The sequence below is a fragment of the Lentinus tigrinus genome (assembly GCF_003813185.1).
Source record: "Lentinus tigrinus ALCF2SS1-7 unplaced genomic scaffold L226scaffold_69, whole genome shotgun sequence".
Taxonomy (NCBI): Eukaryota; Fungi; Basidiomycota; class Agaricomycetes; order Polyporales; family Polyporaceae; genus Lentinus; species Lentinus tigrinus.
This window is the reverse complement of record NW_027137978.1, coordinates 21,313-43,075: the sequence shown is the minus strand read 5'-3', so window position 1 is coordinate 43,075 and position 21,763 is coordinate 21,313. Positions and strand designations below refer to the sequence as shown.

General features: G+C 56.4%; 10 protein-coding genes across 10 annotated transcripts; 6 read left to right on the top strand and 4 right to left on the bottom strand.

The window, feature by feature from the left end:
- Positions 1-805: 805 nt before the first annotated feature.
- On the top strand, positions 806-2,438 carry L226DRAFT_548636 (FMN-linked oxidoreductase; the record flags this gene model as incomplete). Its single annotated transcript, XM_067682613.1, has 4 exons — positions 806-1,361; positions 1,415-1,443; positions 1,494-1,743; positions 1,801-2,438. The coding sequence occupies 4 exons, from the start codon at positions 806-808 to the stop codon at positions 2,436-2,438; spliced, it is 1,473 nt and encodes a 490-aa protein (XP_067528807.1).
- A 1,527-nt stretch (positions 2,439-3,965) lies between these two features.
- Positions 3,966-5,042, top strand: L226DRAFT_576583 (uncharacterized protein; the record flags this gene model as incomplete). The annotated part of the gene is made up of 1 exon (XM_067685383.1): positions 3,966-5,042. One exon carries the CDS (start codon positions 3,966-3,968, stop codon positions 5,040-5,042), a length of 1,077 nt encoding a protein of 358 aa, XP_067528806.1.
- A 173-nt stretch (positions 5,043-5,215) lies between these two features.
- On the top strand, positions 5,216-8,907 carry L226DRAFT_576582 (uncharacterized protein; the record flags this gene model as incomplete). Its single annotated transcript, XM_067685382.1, has 4 exons — positions 5,216-5,387; positions 5,446-5,496; positions 5,556-7,927; positions 7,981-8,907. The coding sequence occupies 4 exons, from the start codon at positions 5,216-5,218 to the stop codon at positions 8,905-8,907; spliced, it is 3,522 nt and encodes a 1,173-aa protein (XP_067528805.1).
- Positions 8,908-9,026: 119 nt separating this feature from the next.
- L226DRAFT_576581 (N-acetylhexosaminidase) lies at positions 9,027-11,304 on the bottom strand (the record flags this gene model as incomplete). Its single annotated transcript, XM_067685381.1, has 13 exons — positions 9,027-9,169; positions 9,223-9,351; positions 9,415-9,475; positions 9,536-9,572; positions 9,637-9,677; positions 9,729-9,813; positions 9,864-9,912; positions 9,967-10,330; positions 10,385-10,405; positions 10,455-10,604; positions 10,656-10,707; positions 10,764-10,801; positions 10,852-11,304. 13 exons carry the CDS (start codon positions 11,302-11,304, stop codon positions 9,027-9,029), a joined length of 1,623 nt encoding a protein of 540 aa, XP_067528804.1.
- Positions 11,305-11,862: 558 nt separating this feature from the next.
- L226DRAFT_576580 (uncharacterized protein) lies at positions 11,863-13,385 on the bottom strand (the record flags this gene model as incomplete). The annotated part of the gene is made up of 7 exons (XM_067685380.1): positions 11,863-11,964; positions 12,026-12,151; positions 12,213-12,619; positions 12,675-12,725; positions 12,792-12,899; positions 12,951-13,088; positions 13,169-13,385. The coding sequence occupies 7 exons, from the start codon at positions 13,383-13,385 to the stop codon at positions 11,863-11,865; spliced, it is 1,149 nt and encodes a 382-aa protein (XP_067528803.1).
- An 872-nt stretch (positions 13,386-14,257) lies between these two features.
- L226DRAFT_349109 (uncharacterized protein) lies at positions 14,258-14,654 on the top strand. The gene is made up of 2 exons (XM_067674134.1): positions 14,258-14,321; positions 14,376-14,654. The coding sequence occupies exon 2, from the start codon at positions 14,426-14,428 to the stop codon at positions 14,609-14,611; it is 186 nt and encodes a 61-aa protein (XP_067528802.1). The 5' UTR covers positions 14,258-14,321; positions 14,376-14,425; the 3' UTR covers positions 14,612-14,654.
- A 215-nt stretch (positions 14,655-14,869) lies between these two features.
- L226DRAFT_473804 (60S ribosomal protein L10) lies at positions 14,870-15,695 on the bottom strand (the record flags this gene model as incomplete). The annotated part of the gene is made up of 4 exons (XM_067676542.1): positions 14,870-14,945; positions 15,001-15,246; positions 15,307-15,545; positions 15,606-15,695. The coding sequence occupies 4 exons, from the start codon at positions 15,693-15,695 to the stop codon at positions 14,870-14,872; spliced, it is 651 nt and encodes a 216-aa protein (XP_067528801.1).
- Positions 15,696-16,271: 576 nt separating this feature from the next.
- Positions 16,272-17,048, top strand: L226DRAFT_349165 (uncharacterized protein). Its single transcript, XM_067674135.1, has 2 exons — positions 16,272-16,356; positions 16,418-17,048. The coding sequence occupies exon 2, from the start codon at positions 16,499-16,501 to the stop codon at positions 16,952-16,954; it is 456 nt and encodes a 151-aa protein (XP_067528800.1). The 5' UTR covers positions 16,272-16,356; positions 16,418-16,498; the 3' UTR covers positions 16,955-17,048.
- Positions 17,049-17,107: 59 nt separating this feature from the next.
- L226DRAFT_576578 (uncharacterized protein) lies at positions 17,108-17,537 on the top strand (the record flags this gene model as incomplete). Its single annotated transcript, XM_067685379.1, has 3 exons — positions 17,108-17,231; positions 17,292-17,460; positions 17,519-17,537. 3 exons carry the CDS (start codon positions 17,108-17,110, stop codon positions 17,535-17,537), a joined length of 312 nt encoding a protein of 103 aa, XP_067528799.1.
- Positions 17,538-17,927: 390 nt separating this feature from the next.
- Positions 17,928-21,741, bottom strand: L226DRAFT_540865 (uncharacterized protein). Its single transcript, XM_067681955.1, has 5 exons — positions 21,610-21,741; positions 21,380-21,554; positions 21,260-21,324; positions 21,039-21,196; positions 17,928-20,984 (listed from the first exon to the last, which is right to left on the bottom strand). The coding sequence occupies exons 1-5, from the start codon at positions 21,629-21,631 to the stop codon at positions 18,123-18,125; spliced, it is 3,282 nt and encodes a 1,093-aa protein (XP_067528798.1). The 5' UTR covers positions 21,632-21,741; the 3' UTR covers positions 17,928-18,122.
- Between the last annotated feature and the right edge of the window lie 22 nt (positions 21,742-21,763).

Genomic DNA, 21,763 nt, shown 5'->3' with positions numbered 1-21,763 from the left:
ATATAAAATTGGACCATACACACGATGCTCCCATGAGAAACCAAGAGGATATATAAAAGAGCGGGCCGGGAGGTGGAGGTTCTCGTGGCGGCGGCCGTCGAAACGATAAGAGGCTCCTGGACGCGACAGTCCTCTGAGGCCAAGTGAAAGACGTTGCCTCACAGGCATGGATTGGTACAAGTGTCGCCGACGCTCGAGGTCTCCGCAATCATCGTCGTGGTGGTTACCGTGAGAACCTGCTTGCGGTCGCGGGCACACTCAAGGGCTCAAGCTCAAGGGGGTCGCAGAGCAAGAGACACGTTATCCTGCACAGAAACACTCTGTTAGTGATGAGGTGAGTGTCAATATTTCACTAATCCTGGTCTCATTGGCCTCATTGAACGCGATGGCAGGAGGTGAAGAAATATGTACATAGACGCCGCCTGTCTCGCTTCCCGAAAAGTCAACTACAATCCCGTGAAAACCGGTACCGGCTGTGCCGCCGCGTTGGCAAGTTCATCTCGTTGGCCAACAGCTCCTCGAGCGATGTCGCTCCCTCAGTCCAATGGTATGTACAGCACTAGGCACGCCTCAATGGGTGTTTGACAGTCCTGCAAACGCCTACAGATATCGGCGGGGCTCATGACGAACCTCACAATGACGACGCGGAACTGCTGGTGCAGGCGGAGAAGATTTTCACTCCTGTGACTCTTCCGTGTGGACGCATCATTCCCAACAGACTCGTCAAGGTACGCTTGGATGAACTTGTCGCATACGCTTAGTACGCGTCGCCTCTTTGCGTGTTAATATTTGCTTGCAGGCCCCCATGTACGAGCATTTCGCCCCCGTCTGGGGTTCCCCTCCGCATTCAGGCATACTAGCCCTCTACGCTAGATGGGCCGCCGGCGACTGGGGTATGGTCATAACCGGGAATGTCCAAGTTGCGAAGGATCACCTCCCGCTCGGGCGCGACATGATTGTCCCCGACACTCTCACTGACGAGACGCTCGCTCCCTGGCGTTCCCTTGCCAACGTTATGCACTATGGCTCCCCCGAGCCTTCAGCACCAGCCGACGCCAAGGGCCTCGGGAAGACTCCGCTTGCCGTCATCCAGTTGTCGCATGGCGGGCGCCAGTCTTTGAATCTCTACAGCGGCCGGCCGTTGTTCGCTCCCCCGCTCGGCCCCAGTGCCATCCCGGTTGGTGCAACGCACAAGGGGAAGGAGGGTTGGTTGTCCGGCTTGGCGCATTGGTTGATGTTGCAGGTCCCAAAGGAGATGACCCTCACCGATATCCAGCGGGCTGTTGGGCAGTTTGTCCGTGGAGCCCAAATGGCCGCAAGGAGTGGGTTTGATGGCGTCGAAGTGCACGCCGCTCATGGCTGTACGTTCACTCTACCACTTCGTACAAACACAGCTGATGCAGTCGTGTCATAGACCTTGTCAGCCAGTTCATCTCCCCGAAGGCAAGTGGGGTCACTTTCAATGCGGGGGAATCGGGCTAACATCACTGTAGAGCAATCATCGTACGGACGAGTACTCTGCGGAGCGCGATCCCTTACACTTCCTTCGCGACATCGTGTTCGCTATCCGCGCACCAGGAATTGTTCCAGACGACTTCATTGTCGGCGTGAAGCTGAATTCCGCAGACTACGTAGGCGACGGCGATATGAAGGAAAATCGTGCACTGGATCATGTGCGCGAGATCGGAAAGTGGGGCCTCGTTGACTTCATTGAAGTGAGCGGTGGCGACTACGAGGACCCTCGTGCGTAATCTTCTTTCACGTTCTCAACTTCGTCCCAGGGAGACTGAATTCATCCAGAGTTCATTGATACCGTCGAGAAGTTCAAGTCGACTCGGCAGGTCATATTTGAATCGTTCGCGCAGAAGAGCATGGACATTCTAGCCAGCTGCGCACCGACCGCGACAAATCGGCCACCACCTCTCGTCGTTCTGACCGGCGGGCTTAACACCCTACCTCGGATGGCCTCCGTACTCGCACACGACCATGCCCATCTACTCGGAGTAGCGCGTCTCTCTGTCCTCCATCCCGAGCTTCCGAAGGAACTCTCATCTGCCATCGCGAACGGTACCCCGGCCTTCATGTCCGACCCCCCAACGCTGACTGAACTCGGCCAACGACCACGCTCCCTTCTTAGTCTACGCACCTTAGAACGAATTACTTGCTACATTCTCACTCTCATTTGGACTGCTATACCAGCACGCATCCCGCGGATCATAGGCGCGTCTGCCAACGTGAACTGGTACAACATCATGTTACGCCGGATCGCGAGAGGACAAGATATCGATTGGACGATGGGCACTATCGGGGCGACGTTGCGGTACTACTTACAGGGCACGCCGTATGCACCACAAGAGAGCGGCGAGGGATGGACATGGTGGACCGCGGTTGCTATGGTCGGAGTCGTGCTCGGGATTGGATTAGGACAAGTTGTGTAGTACCGCAAACGGTCGATTTATATTGGATACTTTCTGATGACAAATATAGATGTAGCTCTCAACGCTTCCTGCTGCGGGCAAGGGCAAACAGAATTTGACGCGATGTGCCGCGACGTGACGCGACGTGACGCGACGCGTCAGTTCGCGTCACCGTCGCGTCACTTCACCTCTCACCCTTCCTTCCACTGCTTCCCTCGGCTTCGTGCCGACCTGACATGGGCACACAAGCCAGCCACACTCTATTGAAGACCGAATGACTCCAATACCGTCACTGTAAGCCTTCTGTACCCTTAGCATTGAGCATCGCTGTGGTTCCCCACTAAGCGCTCATCAGCGGCTTGCATCCAGAAGGGCCCTCCGACCGGTCCCTCAGGCTATGCGCAGCAAGCTGAGCAATCCAGGTAAGTTGTGCAAGCTCATATACTCTGTATATTCTCAAGAGGGTACATTTTAAACATTGTAAGACGTCTAGGTTACAGTTGAACTTCTACCAGCCGCGTCTTAGTCGCGTCTCGGACGCGTCAGTGTCGCGTCTCAGTCGCGTCACTCTCGCGGCACACTGCGCGTCACGTCGCGTCAAGGTCGCGGCACGGGCGCCTACGGCGCGTCAAGGTGCGTTTCAGTCGCGGCACGTCGCGTCAACGTCGCGTTCCAGTCACAGCACTGCCGCACGGTGTGTCAAGATCCCACTGTCAGTGTGTGCCAACCCTTGGTGACCGATGAACACCACTGTCGAACTCCTACAACACGTCCAAGTGCTCAGGGTAACCTGTAGGTGCTACTTGTTGCTCTCCGCACTGATCGTCGCACGGCGCAGACTCAAGTGTTCAAGCTGTTGGCAAGCATCCCGCTCTTGATGTCACCTTTCAGCTACCCCATCTCTCGAGACTTGCGCTGTCAGGGTACGAGCCCCACTCTCACTCATAGCGTGGCGCCAGGAAGGATTGCGTCGACTCCGGACCCGGCTCACCGAGCTACTAGTCGTACCGTCTTCATTCTGCATGTTGTGCCTGATCCCATTCTAACTTATCCTTGCGTTTCCATCAGGCTCTCCAGAGCACTGCCAAGCTTTCTTAAGTGCCATACATTCAGCACACAACCTGAACACCCCAGAGGTCACGTCAAGGTGCACCGGGTTGCAGCACCCAGCGCGTCAATGTGTGTCAGGCGCCGCGTCAATGCGCGTCGCGGGCACTCGCGGCACGTCGCGTCAGGTCGCGTCAATTTACCTGTGCCCTGCGGGCAAGAGTATTTGATGGCCTCGGGACGGACAGTCTGTCGACTCGATGCCACCATTTCCGGTGGCGACCAAGACGGGCGTCTAATGAATTCCCCTCGCTGGCAGTGCTGGCACCTCTTTAACGTTCAACTACTACGTCCACCTCATACCGCAGGCCTAAGATTCGTCCGCTGAGGTGAGTTGACAACGGGCAGGTCGACAAGCCTGACACTCATAAATCCACGCGCCCAGTATAGATATTCATCTCATCAAAACGACAGCCTATTCCGAAACCCGAATCCACCAAGATGAAGCTAGAAAATTTGCCAGCCGATGTGCTCCATCTTCTTGTTGAGCACCTGTTCTCAGTGCACGACTATCGTTCTCTACTGCTGGCTTCTCCAGAGGTTTATGCAGCCGTGCCCAAGCTGTCGTCGCGACTTCTGGCCATCTTAGCCTCGCGCCCCGCTTCCAGAGGCTTCCATCCCTTCCGCCTCACGGTGATTGCTCTGAAAGGGCGGTTGCTGGCAGACTGGACCGTCGAAGAGCCCGGACGTCGCGACACTCTACTGAGCGCTATTAAGAGAGGACAAGACGCGATCTTCGACCTCACATTGTCCCTATTCCCCCTCACCCCACACGACCTCGCGCTGATCCGCCAGATAAATAGAACCGTCCTTTCCCCCACCGTTCGATATCTCGGTTCACTGCCGGATATGGCTTCAGCGCGAACGATGATCGGTCCAACAATTATCCCGAGGCCGTTCATCTCCCTCCAGAAGGTCCTTGGGTACTGCGTCGCCGCATACTGGGCCTACTGCGAGCTTTTCTATCACACGCTCGCATACAAACTTCGTGGCCGAGATCTCTCCACCCCCGAACCGCTGAGTGTCGAGACTCGCCAAGAATGGATTGCGACGTTCGTCTATGTCGAACCCAATCCTCCGCAGAGGCCTGCATGTTCATGTATGCTCCCACACGAACGCGCACTTGCCGAGGAAATGAACAAGTGTAGGAAGATGATTCATAACAGTTCTTGCCTCATCTTGTCCCTCACCATGCAGCGATGCATCCTTGTCCTTGCCGACGAGATCCTCAGCAGGCTCGATGTGGTACTAGATCACCCCGCATTCGAGCACCTGGAGTGGGCAGAGCTCTTCGCTGCGTCGGGCGCGCTCCGTATGCTTGGCGTGGACCTACTGAAGTGGTTGCTGGCCACGAAGGAAGGTCTCACATGCAACGAGTGGTCTGCAGAGATACTCGCGACCATCTTGGACGCGTCCGCGGCTGGATTTGATCTTCAAGAATGGACAACGTTGGAAGCCGACTTGCAGCGACACACCGACCACCTCAATCCTGATCATGTGGAGGATGCAGACACGTGACCCCATGGGCCGGGCACACCTAGGTGTGCAGCATGGCATTAGCACTACCGCAGCACAAAGGTGGGTGTCCCAACTCTATAATCGGATGGTATGGCGTCTGTAGTGGTACAGTGTTCTGTCCTTCGACGCTATCATCTCCCTCACCATCTGTACTCTCTCGCATACGCAAGCCAATGTCTCATACCTTCTTCTGGCCAGGCAAATATTACTTCTATCCCATCGGTAACACCTCCGCTGTATGCCTCACTCGCGACATTCCCCCTGAGGAACACGCCAACATCCTCCTCCTTGGTTGCGGCGACCCACGCCATGTCTTATACACCATATTCTCTGAATCAAAACCATGTGAGTATCTTGATGGGTTCTCTTGTCCGCTCCGCTGACATCTCTACTACTATTCTAGCTTTCCGTAAGCTCGACTTCACATGTGTGGATTTCGAGCCCGCAGTGCTGGGTACGTCGTGCCATAAGATTCCTTCATCCAACATCGATTGTCGTGACACTAGTGTACAGCTCGGAACATCTTGATCTTTACCCTCATCGTCGACAAGGTCCCTACTTCTACAATCTGGAACATATGCTATCATATGTACCTCGACGCACAGTCGCACTCCGCTCTGGTCGCCCAATGCAAGAAGCTCATCGATGTTTCTCCTACCTCGGCGGCGTGGCGTGCATCCCCATATTCTGCATTCCTTCGGACATCGACTGAGTACACGCTCACGGAGCTGCGTCGGCATTGGTCGCTGTACGCTTCCATGGCAGAGCTCCCTCCGCGCCGTCAGCAGGCCATCCGTCGCGCCTTTGAAGGGGCTTTCAAAGAGCGCGATTCGAACATGACACCGATGACATCAGCACGTTCTGCAGGTCCTTTGATCATAGAAGCTGTATCGGTGGGCGCCGACCAGGTGCACAAATACTGGAAGACAGGGACGACGTTCTCTGGTCCCAAAGATGTCTCTTCCGCGAAGCTGATGAACCCCACCTTTGCCTACTCCCTGACCGGCGAGGGGTGCTCTGTCCACTACGGCACAGACCCGATGACATCATTCCATTTCGCTGCGTTGTTCGGGAATGCGAAAGGCGAAATCACTCCGGCGGGCATGGTACGCTCAGCCAAGACGGAGTTTTCGGACTGGTGTGGTGCGTTCCAGAGATTCGTGTCGGACGCCGAAACCACGCCTTGCATCCGCTTCTTCCTTGCAGAGGCAACAGCCGCGTGCCATGCCTTGAACTCCTTCCGCACCACGGAATCGCTTGCTCTCGGTATTCCTGTTGCACAGTTCAGAACTCAGCCTATCCGTCTGGATAGCGAGGAGTACCTCGTCAGTCGCGCGGCGCCAACATCGTTCAACGTCATCGAGACTTCCAACCTCATCGACCATCTTGGATTGCTGAACATCCTCGTCTCCGCTGTGCCCCTCTTGTCCCCATCGACATCCGGTGTTATATACACCGAGTCACTGCTTTTCAGCGGAGAAGACGCGACTAAAGAGCTTGCAGAGCTTTTGTACGCCGACATCGGAACGATGGCCCTCCTTCTCAATCTATGCCCTATCGACTACCTCTCAGGCTTTTCGACGCGCTCGAATACCCACGAGATCATGATGTATCAATTCGTGACGAAGAAAACCAGCGACAAGACCTCGACGCAGTTCCATCAAGTCACAACGTGGAAGTCCCCATCCTCCTGCGACAGCGTTCTTGCTCTCCACGGAGCACGCCCACGTCTGCCTCCCGTCTTCCATGCCGATCAGATCGGTGCCCTCCTCTTTGATGTCTACCACGCAATGTTCGAACAGGAAGACTCGATGACATTCTGGAGGCAGAACCAACACAACCTTCTTCGAGCCCTCCTCTCATCGAACATGATCCACTATATGCGGGAGAGCTTCGCTCTGTTCCTCAAGCTCGTGCGCGAGCGACTCCGCATAACTCCTGAAGAATGGTCGCGGATCATGAGCCGGTTCGTCGACCTTGAAACTGCAGACCAGACCATGCCGATGAACACTGTCAATCGCAACGACTTCCACGCGCATCTTCACCGACAAGGCGTCTACACTGTCGATCATTTCAAACACGCAGGAGCACAAAAGATTGGGAGGTTCGCCGGTTGGGGAATCATTCCGCCCGTCGTGCGCATCGTCCTGACTGTACCTCGCGAGAAGATCCGATCGTTTGAGACGATACTCGAGCAGACTGGAGTCGGGACGCCGCTCTTGCATGGCGATATCCGTGGATCCTGGTCGCTCAACAACTTCGCGGCAGTTCACGTGGCGTACGGTCGTGTAATCCCTATCGGAACCCAAGGGTCCCCTCGTATACGGTTTGAGGAGGATCCGAATGGACGGAACGGATCGTACGATCTCGTTGTTTCCTTCATCGTTCCGTCGATGCTGCTCACAGACATCGAACCTCCTCACCTGCTCAAGGTTCGTCTCTCCGTGCGCAGCACCACCGGAACAGCACCTCTGCATGCGAAGATGGGGATGGATCTCGAGATTTACAGCGCGAATCTGATGGACGAACAACACGTACAGGTCTTACCGGAGCAGCAGGTACCCTGTGTCGATATTGAGGCAAGTGCTGGGTCGATATTCCCACCAGACAGCACACTCCAGGCAGAAGTCGGTCGCCAGGGTGCCGTCTCGGTTGAGCTCGATGAGCAATGCGAGCTTGTCAATTCTCTCACTGCGAGGATAGATCTTGAGGACACCGACGTCGTGCGTGAGTTTGGTGCTGGAGCAGTACCGAAGATTTCTCAGCAATCTCCGTGCATCATGCGGCTCGCGGTCGCGGGACATGTACAGGATGTTGTGTTCCCGTTTCCTGTGATCGGGAGCGAGAACAAGCTGCGACTAGCGCGCAAATCTCGCTACATCGAGGTGGGATCTTGTTCTGTTACGCCGAAATGAAAGCACTTATCTGGAGCCTCTAGGTCGTCGTTCCTATGGCGGGCCCTTTCCTCAAACCTGACGGTATGAAGTTGAACCCGTTTCCTGTGGTAGGAAGCGGGAGAGCTCTCCTGCCTTGGAACGTCCATCGCCTCTCCCTTAGCCGCCTTCCTACCCTCGATCTCAAGTCTCCCAAACTCGATACCTGGCTCAATCCGCATGTCGGATCCATGCTCTCCGATCGCGAGCGCAAGATGCGTAAGAAGCACAAGGCTGATGCACTCCTTTTCGTCAAAGACACCATGCACGCCATCTTCGTCCGGGTGTCTGGGATACAAGGCGGAGGCTGCATGCGGGTGGTCTCGCTTCGCGATGAAAGGACAAACAATTGCGACACGCTATTCTTCATCGGCAATTTGCGTTTCGACCTCCATTCTCATACAGTCATCTGCGACGCCTATGTTCTTCCGCTTACCAACGACATCATGCCGGAGATCTCGAGCTTCTTCGGTCGACTCCTGAATAGCGGGACGATGGTCGACGTGCGCGTGTTCGATGGGGAGATGGAGGCGTGGAAGCAGCTCATTCCCGCCTTCGTCGAGAGGTGCCGTACTTGGGAGCATACGGATAACTGCGAATACCTAGCCAGACAGGAGGTCCCGCTCACGCAGAAGATGGAGGCTGACCCGCTGTGTAGCTGCGGGAGAGGGAAGGACGTCGACGGATTGCTCAAGGTCGCGGAATGGCGCCGGTACGCACCGTTCGTCACCAGGATCGCGCTGTCGCCCCTGTTCGCGGTCTCCTACCTTGAGACCGTAGGGCGTGATCCGAGTGCCCACAAGTGTTCGGTGTGTAGAGGGAGGGGGAAACCGAAGATGATGACGTGCTCGAAGTGCCAGAAGGCGAGGTACTGTTCTGCAGCGTGCCAGAGGAAGGACTGGCCACGGCACAAGCCGAAGTGCAAGGCGTAGTTGGTCTCGTGTCTCGAGTGGTTGTACTTGTATCGATGCTACCAGTAACGCTTATGGACGCTACGCATCTGCATATTGGAACTACGAAATCGATTCTTCTTAGCCTTCCATAGGATTCTTCACGAGTCTAGGTCGCATTCTCCTGGCCGGAGAACGCACCACTTCGGCTGCAGGGCGATCGCCTTTACTCCGCGGTCGACGAGCCGGTAACGAAGCTCATTCAAGCGGGCTAGTGCTCGCGTGCCGCTCGTCGCGTTTTTCCCTGTTGATTGTTCATGAGGTAAGTGTGCCGTTGAGTATCCGTATTATACTCACCGAGGCGTGACGTCCCATCTGGTAGTGTCGCCCCTGTCCAGAACACTTCCGCTGCGGCAGCCAGACGCGGCCAGATTATCGAGTCGAGGTTCTCAGATGAGGACTGTTCGCTCCATAGCGGCATCTGCCCTGGTCGTAGAGATGAGTCTTAGTGAGGACGATGGTCAGAATCAGCAGGGAGTATAGACATACCTCCGAGGACGAGTGGACGCTGTTCCAATGTGAGGTTGGCGTATGGGTTAAAAGAGTAGGCCTGTAGTGCATTTAGCCTTCCTTTAGTCTCGGGCAAATGCGGCAACTTGATGTGACGTACTCTTTGCCAGGTCTTGAACGGATCGCACCAACTGTTTCTGAAGCACGGCAGTGATCACGCGTTATACCAACGCAACACTGCATAACATACGATGTACTCACCCAGCGATGTTATTGCCTAGCCAATCGCCAGCACCGCAATCCTAAAGCAATAGTCAGCGTTCATAGGTGCGTCCGCAGGAGGCCATACGTACCAGATAGAAGTAATTCGATGGCTGATGGATGAATCGCAGCTGCCGCTCAGCCACAGCTGCCGCATCCTCCGAAGTTTGCCAAACACTATGTAATGACGATGTCAGCCAAAATAGCAGGGAAGCAGTCATACGCACACTACTACGGTGTCATTCAAGACGGGCACATTATGTGTCAGTACCATATCTGTAGACATAGTAAGAACAAGGGCGAGTAATCCCGGTAATAATTTTTACATACCACTCTTGATGAACGGCGTCTTATCATGGGCTGCTATCACACCTTGCACCGTCTCGACAAATTGGTTCAGAGCGTCAGAGATTGTGATGTTCCGCTGAGCCAAATCTGCCTGCGTCTCGTCATCCTCCTCCCAACATAGTAGGTTGACCTCGTCTCCACCGGAACTCATCATCTTCCCCGGAAGGTTGGAAGCGACAGAGGCGAAGAACGTCTTTGCGAATGCCAGCGTAGTCGGAGATGCGATGCGCAACTGTCCTGCGGGAGGCTCGGATGCGTATTTGGACCACGGTGACTTTGATGCACATGCTATGTGCTCGGGATGAGCGGCACCAATGGCGGTCGTGTGTCCTGGGGAATCGAGTTCCTGTATAGAAGAGATGGCATGAGCGGAGGAGTCGCATGAGGGCGGAATGCATACCATGACCACATCGATTCCTCGCTACAGGGATATGAGCGCAAGTAAGGAGGGTAACGGAACGAAGACAAACCTCATTGGCATATTGAACAATCAGTTGGACATCGTCTTCGGTGTATATCTCATTTGCAGAGTAGGCGCCCTTTTCCGAAAGCTCGGGGAAAGCCTTGACTTCAAGTGGGAAGCTCTGACTGTCGATGATGTGCCAGTAGAGGACGCTGAGCTGATAATAAATGAGATATAGCTGAGAGCAATGACGTTGACACGTGCATACCTTGACCCAGGACATTGCATCCAGCGTGCGTAGGATGTCAGAGACAGGGTAGCTAGAGATATTGCTTGACAATTAGTAGTGTCCGACTCGATGAAGCAGTGAACGCACAAGTTACGAGCAGTATCAAAGGAAAACCCGCGATAAGGCTGTGACGCCATGTTAGTGTTCATTATAACAAGCATATGTCTCTACTGACGAAGGCTGGCTCATCATCGATCTTCATGTCCCCATTGAGGGTGTACTTGATACCTTGATAGTCGTACCAGAGCTGCTCGAACGTCGCAAGCCCTCGAAATAAGCCTAAGGTCGAGTTTGCGCTGAGGATAGCGGAATTGTTGCCGTCCCTAAGGGAGAGCGAATATGCCTCGCTCTTAGCCTCAATCGCTACATTGGTCTCTTCGACGATGCTTCTCGCTGGGCGTCCAGAGACGAGCATCAATTCGAGCGAGACCAACGCGGGAGCATTCTTCAACTGGTCCGTGTCTGCGGAGCCGCGGCCAAGGACAAGCGGCTGGAAGCTGTCGGAGAAGAGACGGGACTGTGTACGCATGATAGCAGCGCGTAGATCCGGCGGTGGGTTGGCGAAGCGAACGTGGATGTCGAGATCGGATGATAACTTCAGGATAGACGGTGAGTCTCCAGTAGACATGGCGTGCGGCGCGGGCCATAGAGCCACGACGGGTGAGCCATAAATGCAGAGAATGACCAGACCTTTCAACAACGAGGCAGGGGACATTTGGTCAGCACAGGTGGGAGATATGGTAGGGGAGACCGTCACCAGAGGGCTTGAATGTTATGTAGATGGCCTCTGCGTCGAGAGGATGGTGCAGATGAGCGGCGACAAGGTCATGGGGCCTGATTCTCGCAAGACAACCGTATGGCTGCGAAGAGAAGACGTCCTGCACGGGATTCCGTACTCGCAAGACAACATCGAGAATAGCGGTCGCACTAAGTAGGCTATGAAGCTCACGTGGCAACCTTGTGTTGGACGGGTGTCAGGTGAGATGGCCGAGGGTTCGAATCCCACCGTCAAGATTTTGCTCCTTGCTTTGTCACCAAAGACCCGCATTCGCAGAAGGAAACGAATCTCATTCGCAGTGTGTTGCGACAGAACACTGGGGTATGTGGACGTGGCTGTATAGAAGCTCCGAAGTAACTTAGTTACATAGCTACTCGAACACTTGACCGAGCGAGACAACCGGGAATTTCATTCGCGTTTCTGTAGCTCAGGATAATAGTAAACACCGATTCCCTCCCAGCGACGAGTCCTCCTGATTGCGATCACATAGAGGCGCTCGTACAAAGAAGACTAGTGGATAGCAATGCATCAGGGTCAGAGCCATATCAGTACTGAACTGGAAGACACTCACATATTCGTGCGAGTGTTCATACTGCTTTTTGAACATCGAGGTCAGTAACTTTCCGATGCTCAAGTCGTGTGGACCATTGACGTAGTCATCTACGATGGGCATCTCGATTCCTGGTGGGTCAAGAAACTACATATAGCCAGCAGGGCATTCATCAGTATCGACCCATAAGGGAAGTCGATCGACTTACCGCTCCTCTTTGAATCCGCAGAACTCGAGCGCGAAAGTACAGTCTCCTCTCGGCCTGGTCCACCAACGCCTTGATGGACTCGTTCTCCTCGTCCGTTGTTTCGACCTCCTCGTCCGATTTTTTGACGTTCTTTATGTCCGCGATGCGAAAACCGTATTGTCCGTTGGAGGTAATGCGGATCCTAAAGTTGGGATCCATCTGGAGCGGCTTGTAGATCTTCCCCAGTTTTTCCTCACCACTGCGACAACGCTGGAAGAGTTTCCTGACAGACGTGCTGTCGTCGCTGAGAAGCTCGTCGTCCGGTTCGCCTTCCGAGTCCTCCTCCATCGCGGGCTTGTCGTCGTCATTTTCTGCCTCGAAGTTATCGTCCAATACACCAGCGACAAGCTCTCGGGGATTGACACCCGCTATTGGGTTGGGTCAGCATTCTTCATATCAACGCAGAATTGAATAGCAACCAACCAACGCCAATCGCTTGGAGGACCTCTTGGACCGCGCCATCGAGAGCCGTCTCTGGTTCGAGAGCAACAGGTCAGTTGATTCCGCGATCGGTGGTACAATGACTCCTGGGTGGCTCACCAACTTCCATAGGGTCGTCCCGGTCGTCAGACACCTTCATGTGGACGTCATCGTCATCGCTGAGACTGGAGTCGTCCACGGCCATGGGGTCATTGATCGCATAGGATTCTTCACGTTGATCAGTACCCAGATGAATGAGATCAGTTTCAGGCAACTCACCTGGTAATATAGAATCGGCCTCTATGGCACTCTGAGGACGGGGTCCAGGCTGGACAGAAGAGCGGGGAGCAACCTCCTCCTCGTCAACATCCTCCTGGAGCGCAGCAACAAATCGGGCGTGGAAGCCCTCATCAAAATCTTCGACGGACGAATCGGAAGAACAATCTTGGGGTCAGAGCCGATACTATGGAGAGCAGCGTGTCCTACGAGTGACTTACCGACTCCTATAGAGTACGACTTCTCGTCATCCGTGTCCTCATCACCGCTGAGGCAAGAGCCGTCAACGGCCATGGAAGCACCCACGGAGTCGCCTTCATGAATGTCTGCAGTATGGACGGAGCCACTCTCCCTACGAGAGACGAGGAGAGGCAAGATTTCGGGATCCTTGACCGCATAGGACTCTTCCCGGGACACTTTCATGTACCGCTTAGGCATAGTTTAGGATGTGTAAGCTGGTGAAGGGGATGAGGATGCGAGTGCGTTGGTGTCGATGTCGATATGCTCCTCCATCCCGACCGTCTGCAGATTTTTATACTACATCCCGGAGAGTCGCTTTGGCAGACGACGAGTAAAGCGAGAGGGGGGGAGGTCCAAGCGGAGGAGAGCAGCATTGACGCGGTATCGTCTCTCCCGCCTGCCAGGAGAGCAGGAGGAACGAATGGCAGGCCTCGTGCACCGACGGTCAACACAGCGCGCTCCAGCGGGCCAATCGACGCGTATCAAGCAGCACAAAGCGAGGAGGCACAAGCCAAAGCGATGCGGCCAGATCTGGGCGAAGGGAGCGCGTTTCCGGGCCGCGGAGAGCGAGAGGGCGGCCGGTCACGGAGAGCCACTGAAGTGACGACGTTCGCGGAGTGCCAACTGCAAGTCCGCATTGTCCACAAGGCCGACAGATACTGGAGCTTTCCCATGCTTTTGACATAGCGGGGGAGTACGAGCGAGGACAATGGCGGACGGCAGGTCGGACAAGGGTCGCCATCTACGGAGAGGGCACGAGGAAACATCTGATAATTCTCCCCTGTCAGCAAATATCTACACTTGGCATTGTCTGCGGCACACCTTCCTGCATTGCGGATGAATACGGCGCTGGCTACCTCTTGTCCTCGTCGACGATGTCCAATATTTGCGCCCGCACGATCTACCACCAACGCTGCTCCGAGTCGTTGACTTCCGGACGCTTTGTGTCCCATCATTTGCACGCCGCCAGTTTTAGCTTGTAGCGACTCGTCGCAAGATTGTTCAACGTTCTGACAATCGCCTCTCGAACTCTACTCAAGTCAGCATTCCTGGCCCAAGACCACTGCGCCACTCACCCTGCACTCACCGACGGAGCTGCCATCACTTATCTTGCGAGGGCACCGATTCTCAATGGTGAGTACAGAGTTTAATTGGGGAGCGCAATTGGACGCAACAACGTCCCTGTAGCATGGCCGACCCGAAGCGCAAACGCAGACCTACACGTGCTGGTAACGTTCATGGCGTCAGCGTCTGCAATTCGAGTGCGTTCACCAAATCCAACAAACTCACCTACGTATCAAGCAACCCCAAGTTCGTGGCACACTGCAACGGAACATTGGACGCGATGGCGAAAGCTGATTGATTGTACGTATCTACGATATCTACGAAGGGTATGTACGCATCATCCGCATTCCTGTTGCTAGGACCGAGGTCCCATCCACAGAGAGGGTAGTACAAGCAGCGATAGACGATGACGAGAATCAATATATGCCCCGTTTCCCCTAACCATCAACCACGAAGAAAGGATGATGTAGTGAATATGAGGCAAGCGCAAAGAGGATGCATATAAACGGAATAAGGGAAGGATCTTACCGGACACGCCGCTTGAGACACACATGGTGTTACAATACCAACGACAAGCATCACGTTGATGCGGAAACTACAGTATACATGGTACAAGATCATGCGCGGAGCTGAGCACGGAGGTTGTTCTCGAGATTGCCCCTGGGACGGATGTACTGGACGTATGCACCATCCCTGCGCAAGGTTTAGATGAGATCGACGGGGAATGATAATGAATGAGGTAACGTACTGCAAGACACGCTTCTCCTCCTTGAGCTTGACGTAGTCCTCACGGTTGACGTTGGTGAAGCCCCACTTGCGGGAAACAATGATCTTCTGGCGACCGGGGAACTTGTAACGAGCGCGGCGGAGAGCCTCCTGGACAACGGGGGCGTTCTGGTCCTTGCAGCGGATGGAGAGGATGATCTGGCCGATGTTGACACGGGCGACAGTGCCGTAGGGCTTGCCCCAGGCGCCACGCATACCGGTCTGAAGACTGAAGGGGAGGGGGTGGTGATGTTGGAGGGAGATACAAGAATTCACTATGAGTACTTACCGATCAGCACCGGCACAGGACAACATCTTGTTGATACGGAGGACGTGGAAGGGGTGTACGCGAACCCTCAAGTGGAAAGAGTCCTTGCCGGAGGTCTTGGTGACGTACTTGTTGGCGCAGATACGGGCGGCTTCGAGAGCCTCGGAGGAGAGCTGCTCGTACTCATCGGAGACAAGGTGGCAGCAGAAGGGGAACTCGTCGACAGAGGCACGCTTGCGGCCAAGATCGAAGATACGGATCTAGGAAAGGAGGGTGAAGGATGAGCTTGTGGCGTTTGAGGAGATGGTAAGAGAGCGCACCTTGGGGTCGGGGACACCGCGGTTGTAGCGGGACTTGGGATAGGGCTTGTTCTTGCAGTAGCGGTAGCAACGAGCGGGACGGCGACCCATGGCGACTGGTCTGTAAGCGCAACAAGGTCAGAACTGAGCGTCATCCGGGAGTCCACCGACGCATCCATCCTCATTTGACAGCTTTCCTAGCTGCGAAACGATCGGACTGGACTGGGAGACGTCGGAGGAGCAGCAGGAGGCCATACTCACGGTGGTGGGTGGACGGGGAAAGGTGGGGCGTGGGCACCAGGCGGGTCGTCCTTTTGAGCTGGCGGTGGGCGATGACAAACCCCCTTGCGCTGAGTAACAGCACCGGCGTCTCTGCCACGCGAGCATGTCCCGTTTTGGTCAGCACGCCAGGCGCTCGGACTTGGGGATGGTTGCGCCGTGCTTTGCGCCTTCTGGGATGATGAGTATGAGTACCGAGTGCCTTCGCAGTCTGTTTGACAGAACATGCAAGGAGTATGCATGCACTCACGCAGCACTATACTCGCATGGCTGCCTCACCCCGACCGGCGACGACGCGAGTCTCAATTGCTAAGCTGACTCTCGGGAGCGGCTGCATTGACTCCGCCGCGATCCTTGACTCGTATCCCCGTGTCCGCCTCATCTGAGTAATCATCGTTCTGCTCAGCTTACACTCTACAGCGCCCTGCCAGTGCCTCCTCCGCGCGTCAACACACATGCATCACGTCCGGAGATCTTCTATCGTTCGTTCGTCGTGCGTATCTCTCTCTTTCCTCGAACTTGCTATATCTTAACGTCACTAGTGCTTCCTCCAGCAGCGTTCACTGCCTTCTTCTACACTCTCCTCCCCCCAGGGCATCTCATACTCGACTCGTTATCTCCCGCTCAAGACCGAGATGAAATACCCCCATGACATAAACCAAGCGCATGTCGCCCGTATCGGTCTATGGCGGGCAGTACACGACACTACTTCTGCCCTTTCGTGTGAGATATCCCCCTCGAACGACGCTACACGACAGATAGGCTCCTTCGTTCTCGCTCTAGCCGCTCCAGCTCGACCTACAGCTTGTGCAAACACGGTCGGTGCCGCCCATAAAGTTCAGCTTCTCGCAAACTTTCTGCTCCCAACCAATCTAGCCCATCAGCCTCCTAGTCTTTCAATAGCACCCACTACCACCACGGCGTCTCCATCTCCGTCGGTACCCATGCTCTGTCCACGTGTGTTCATTTCCCGCCCGCTCTGCGCGCCCGGGGACCCCTCCTGCCTCTTTCTAAGCCGCTTTCCTGCCCACGCTCCAGCGTGTCTTTCATATATCGCTTCCAATGTCTTTGCCACCTACTCTTCTGTCTGAACCCGGCCCAGATATGCCCGCCGACGATCCCTGCTGCTGCTCGATCCCTCCTCAAAAGTCTCGCTGACTGTGCAAGCACGCGCTGTGTTCTGTCTCCACCCCACCACCGTCCACCGCCGTACTCCTGCTAACTCTCGCCTCCCGGAAGCGGACATGTCCGTCTATTACGGCCCACAGCGACCTCTCAATGTCTACATCCCTCGACCGACTTCCCCCGTCATGTCCATGTCGCCGGTATACAGCCCAGGAAGCTATTCCGGCAGCTACTACGACCATTGTGAGTGCTTACTCTTTCATCTTATTCATCGCCTTCCACGCTGATCTTGTGCGATGGCAGCCCCAGAGATGCGCATCGTACCGATGTATCCTCAGTACGCGCAGCCTATACCCCAGCGCCCGATGATCTACCCCCAACAACCGATGTACTACAACCGGTTGATGCGGCATAACAGACCCTGCTGCGAGGAGTGCTGCTGCTGCGATAGATGTTGCGACGAGTGCTGCGGGTGCGTCCTCCCTCTTCCCGTAGGCCCCAGACGACCGCTGACGTGATTCACCCGTCAGGCCGCAGTGCTGCTGCTGACGCCATCGCGCATATCCTCGCACTACACGCACACGCACACTCACGGACAAGCGCAAGCTCTCCGCCGTATCTGCACCCGATGCTTGATCGCTCCCTCGTTATCCTTATCATTACAGCATACCCCTATATGCGTTCCTTCCCTCCGGCCTCGCACCGTCTACTTTCGAAACACTTTGCATTTACGCTTGCGCATATGCCGTCATCCTGGTCGGGTTCGTCTCTGTATCCCTGGTTTTGGGTCTTGCTCCGCATGTATTCCCGTCCATAGAATGCCACAAATCATTCCTCAACACGACCAACCATGCGTGTCTATGGCCCCTCGTTCCCTACACGGGTACGTCACCTTGTCAAGATCGGACGTGCTCTAGAGATGGCCAGATGCATCGAGGTAGCAGGGTATGTTCATTGGTCACATATTATTACTTTGCTAAGTCGCCGACACATATGCAGTTAACATGAGGGGTACTACGTGGATGATGATGAACATGTATGTACAATGTATTGAACATGAACAACAACGGGTCAATGTGGATGTATGGTCCCGACCAAAAGGTCTTGCAACGAGAACAACACCAAATGCGAAACTTACACAGCACACCCCGACAGCAACGCCTGCATGCGCTCCGCCATCTGCAGCGGGTCGATCGCAAACTCCGCATCCCCTCCCTCGTCCTCTACGCCCGCCGCGGCGGCGCCTGTGCTGTCTGCCTTGGTGGCAGCGGTAGCCCCATCCCCAGACGTCTCCTGCCCAGCGCCCCCAAAAGCAAAGGGGTCCGTAGGTGGCATCGGAACGACACTGTCGCTCATCACAGGCTTCAAGAACTCCCAGAACTCGGCAAAGTTCGGATCGTACTCCGCCGTGTCCACCGTCCCCGTACCGCCGAGGTCCAAGTCCAAGTCCATCGCAGAGGTCCCAGCGCCGTACAGCGCCTCGAACTCTGCGTCCGTCAGGACCGCTTCAGTCTGCGTCTCGCCCGCCGCGCGAGCATCCAAGTTCAAGTCTGACGGCTGCGAGCTCGGCCCGGCAGACGAGGAGGCGGAGGCGGGGAAGGAGGTGAGGAACTCGGAGTACGCCGCGGGGTCGAATGTGCTCACGCCCGCGAGCGAGGTGTCCGAGAACATGTCCGGCTGGTGCGAGAGCATCGCGAGGAGCTCATCGTCTGACAGCGAGCTGCTCAGGGTCTCGGGTTCGGCTGTGCATGCCCTCGAGGGTGCGAACTCGAGTTGTGGGAGGCAGATCGTCGCGTCGGGATCGTGCTGCTGCTCCTGCGCGTCCTCGTCCTCGTCTGCCTCCGGGTCGAGGTCCTGTTCGAGCTGCGAGTCCCAGTCGCTGACGTCGGATGGGGTGAGGATGGGACTCGACGGGGGCAGTGGGGACGACGGTGGCAGCCCGAAGCCTGCCGAGGGACGCTTCGACAACCCGCCCTCGGACGGGCCGTCCCTGAGCCCGAGATCGAGGTCGAACTCGCCATCGCTACTTGCGATCGGGATCGAGTCCAGAGGAACGTCCATGTCGTCCGACAGCAGTTCCGCGTCCACGTCGTCGCCCTCGTGCTCGGAGGCGTCACCGACACCTGGTGGCGGGGCGTCGGGCATCGAGCTCGCGCTTCGTGAGCTGCTTGGTTGGTGCGTGCGTGTGCGACCGCGACGTGACGGAGACCCAGTATGCGCCGAGCCATATAGGCTCGGTAATCGTCGTGGGGTCTTGCGGCCGGTGCTCTGCCCAGGCCCGGGTGTGAAGAGCGAGCCAAGCTCGTCTTCGGGGTCGGCAGGTGCACGATTGCGGGGCGTGGTGGGATTACTGGTGAGGGAGCGGCGGCGAGGTGGTGTCCTGGGCGGTTCCACATTGAGGGCATTGTGGGAAGACGACAGCACATTGTGAGACGAGGAGGGCGCCAGGGGGATCGGGAACATGGAGACCTGAGTAGCGGCGAGGACTGGTCTGGGAGGGGAGCTTGTGGCTGGGCCCGGACGCGGAGGGGTAAGCGTCGCTGGCCCGTGGAAGGCGCGGTCCTCGATGCCCTCGGAAGGATTCTTGTAATGTGACCGCTTGCGAAGCTTTGGATTCGCGTTCTTCTCGACCGTGTTGGATCGCGCCCTCTTGGTTGAACGTTTACGTTGCGGACCTGACCCTCCAGCATCGGAGGGCGGGTCGGTGAGGAGGGAGCCATCCGCCGCTCGAGGCAATGTCGCAGTCGTCGTACGCGCCCACTCTGGGACAACGTAAGGCTTACGGCGCACTGGGTGAGCAGTGCTGGAAGCCGCGCGCCGAGGGGGCGAGGTTGACGGACCGGGTGCGGGCGCGGAGGAGAACGAGCCCGCATCCCAAGCCGGGTCCGATGCTGTATGTGGTGGCGGCATCGTCGACTGCTTGACGACGCGATTCGCAGTACTCGCACCATGAGAAGACAGAACAGACCCGAAGCCCGACGAGGCTTCGACGGGCTTACGGGTGTTGCTCGTCGTGCGTTTGCGGGATGCTTCTCGTTCGCGGTCGCGCTCATCCATGATCTCGCTCAGTGTGCGCTTGCGGATGTTCGAACCTGAACTTGAGCCTGCCGCGCTGGTCGAGCGACTGTGGCTTGCGCTATCAGGTGAGGGGACACGCGGTGCTGCTGCTTGGGCTGGTTCAGTCCTGTTCTGCCGCAGGTGAGACGCTGGACGGGCAGCAGAGCGCGCGACGTCCTTGCCCTTCTCTTTCTCTCCCGACTTGCGCTTGAAAGCGGTCGGGTTCACGTTCTCCTTATCGAGGACAACCACCTCATCGTCACCTTGACCGGGGTCTGTCGTCGGTGGGGTGGACGCGATGGCCGGAGGGGAGACGTACGTTGATGCGGGAGAGCTGGCAGCAGCGGAAGACGATGCTGGGGCAGAGAGAAAAGTCAGCGGAGGTGCTGCCGCTACAGGTGCAGGCCTGGACGGTGCAGGGGCTGCCGCAGAAGGAGTGACTGCAGAACGTGGCTGAACAGTTGAAGCGGCAGGAGTAGGGACTGGAGCATCGGTAGATGGAGGGAGAGCAGTTGCAGCAGCACTTGTGAGAAGAGCCGTGAGTATCTGCACGACGTCCGGGTTAGGGGTGGATCCGGCGTCGATGGAAGACAAGAGTGTCATGAGCTGCTGGTTGCCTGTAGTCCCGGCGAGAGCGGCAATGAGGAACTGCATAGGGTCCAAGACAGGCATCACAGGTGCTGGCTGTTGGGGCGGGTTGCTCACGGCGGGCGCCGGCTCAGCTTTGACTGGCGCAGGGTTGGTCGATGACGCAGAAGGCTCGGGAGTCGACGGGAGGGTCGGAGGGTTTGACTGTTCTCTTTGCTTACCCTTTGCGTTTGTATCACTCGCGAAGGGCATCGGGTCTTTGGTGAACAAAGCACCGCCACGCTTAGATGCCGCTGACTTTGGTCGCTCAGTGCCTGCCCACGAATTTGTACGGAGAGGTATGCGGGTGCCCTGTGGCAGGGTCATTAAAGCATAGAAGCATGGAAGGAGGAGAAAGGGACAAACCTCGCGCAAAGAGAAGATGACCTCGATGGAGTCGTCGTGCACGCCATCGCAGCAGAGGGTGCCGGTGATGAGGACGGGGTCGGGATTGCGGAGGGCGTCAGATAGCCAGCCTTGGCCAACTGCGACACCGGGAAGATCGCTGGGGGCACCCTGTCGTTCTTGACAAGAAGGGAAGGCGTGAGGTGCGGGTGGGGTGGTTAGGCGACACGTGGAGCACTCACGAGATTCGAACAAGTCGAAGACGTAAACAGAGAAGTCGAGGGTGCCGTGCGGCTGCACCTCAGGGCTTTGAAAGGGGTGAGGAACTGGGGAGAAGAACGAGCTGGAATGGGCAGACGTACCTGGAGGAGAGGATCAAGTCGAGGCATGGGCGGAGGTCAACCTTGCCGAAGACGATGGAGCCGCCCTGGGCAGAGGGGGGAGTAAGGTGGGGAGGAATTATGGATACATCTACCTTGGCGGCAGAGCGAGCGAGAAGATAGGGATGGCGCGAGTTGATCGTGTACAGGACGCGAACTTTGGTCGGGTGAGCCACATTTTGCGGGGGAGAGATGTGCACAGGAGAACGTACTGGACAAGCGACGCGTCTCCATCGCGTCTTCATACCACACACAGAGCTAATGCACAACAGACAACAGCGACAGAGACGCGGCGGACGGCGAGGGCGGGGTCGGAGACGGCGGCGAGGAGGAAAGGAACGACGTCGGCGCGTGTGCCGAGCGTGT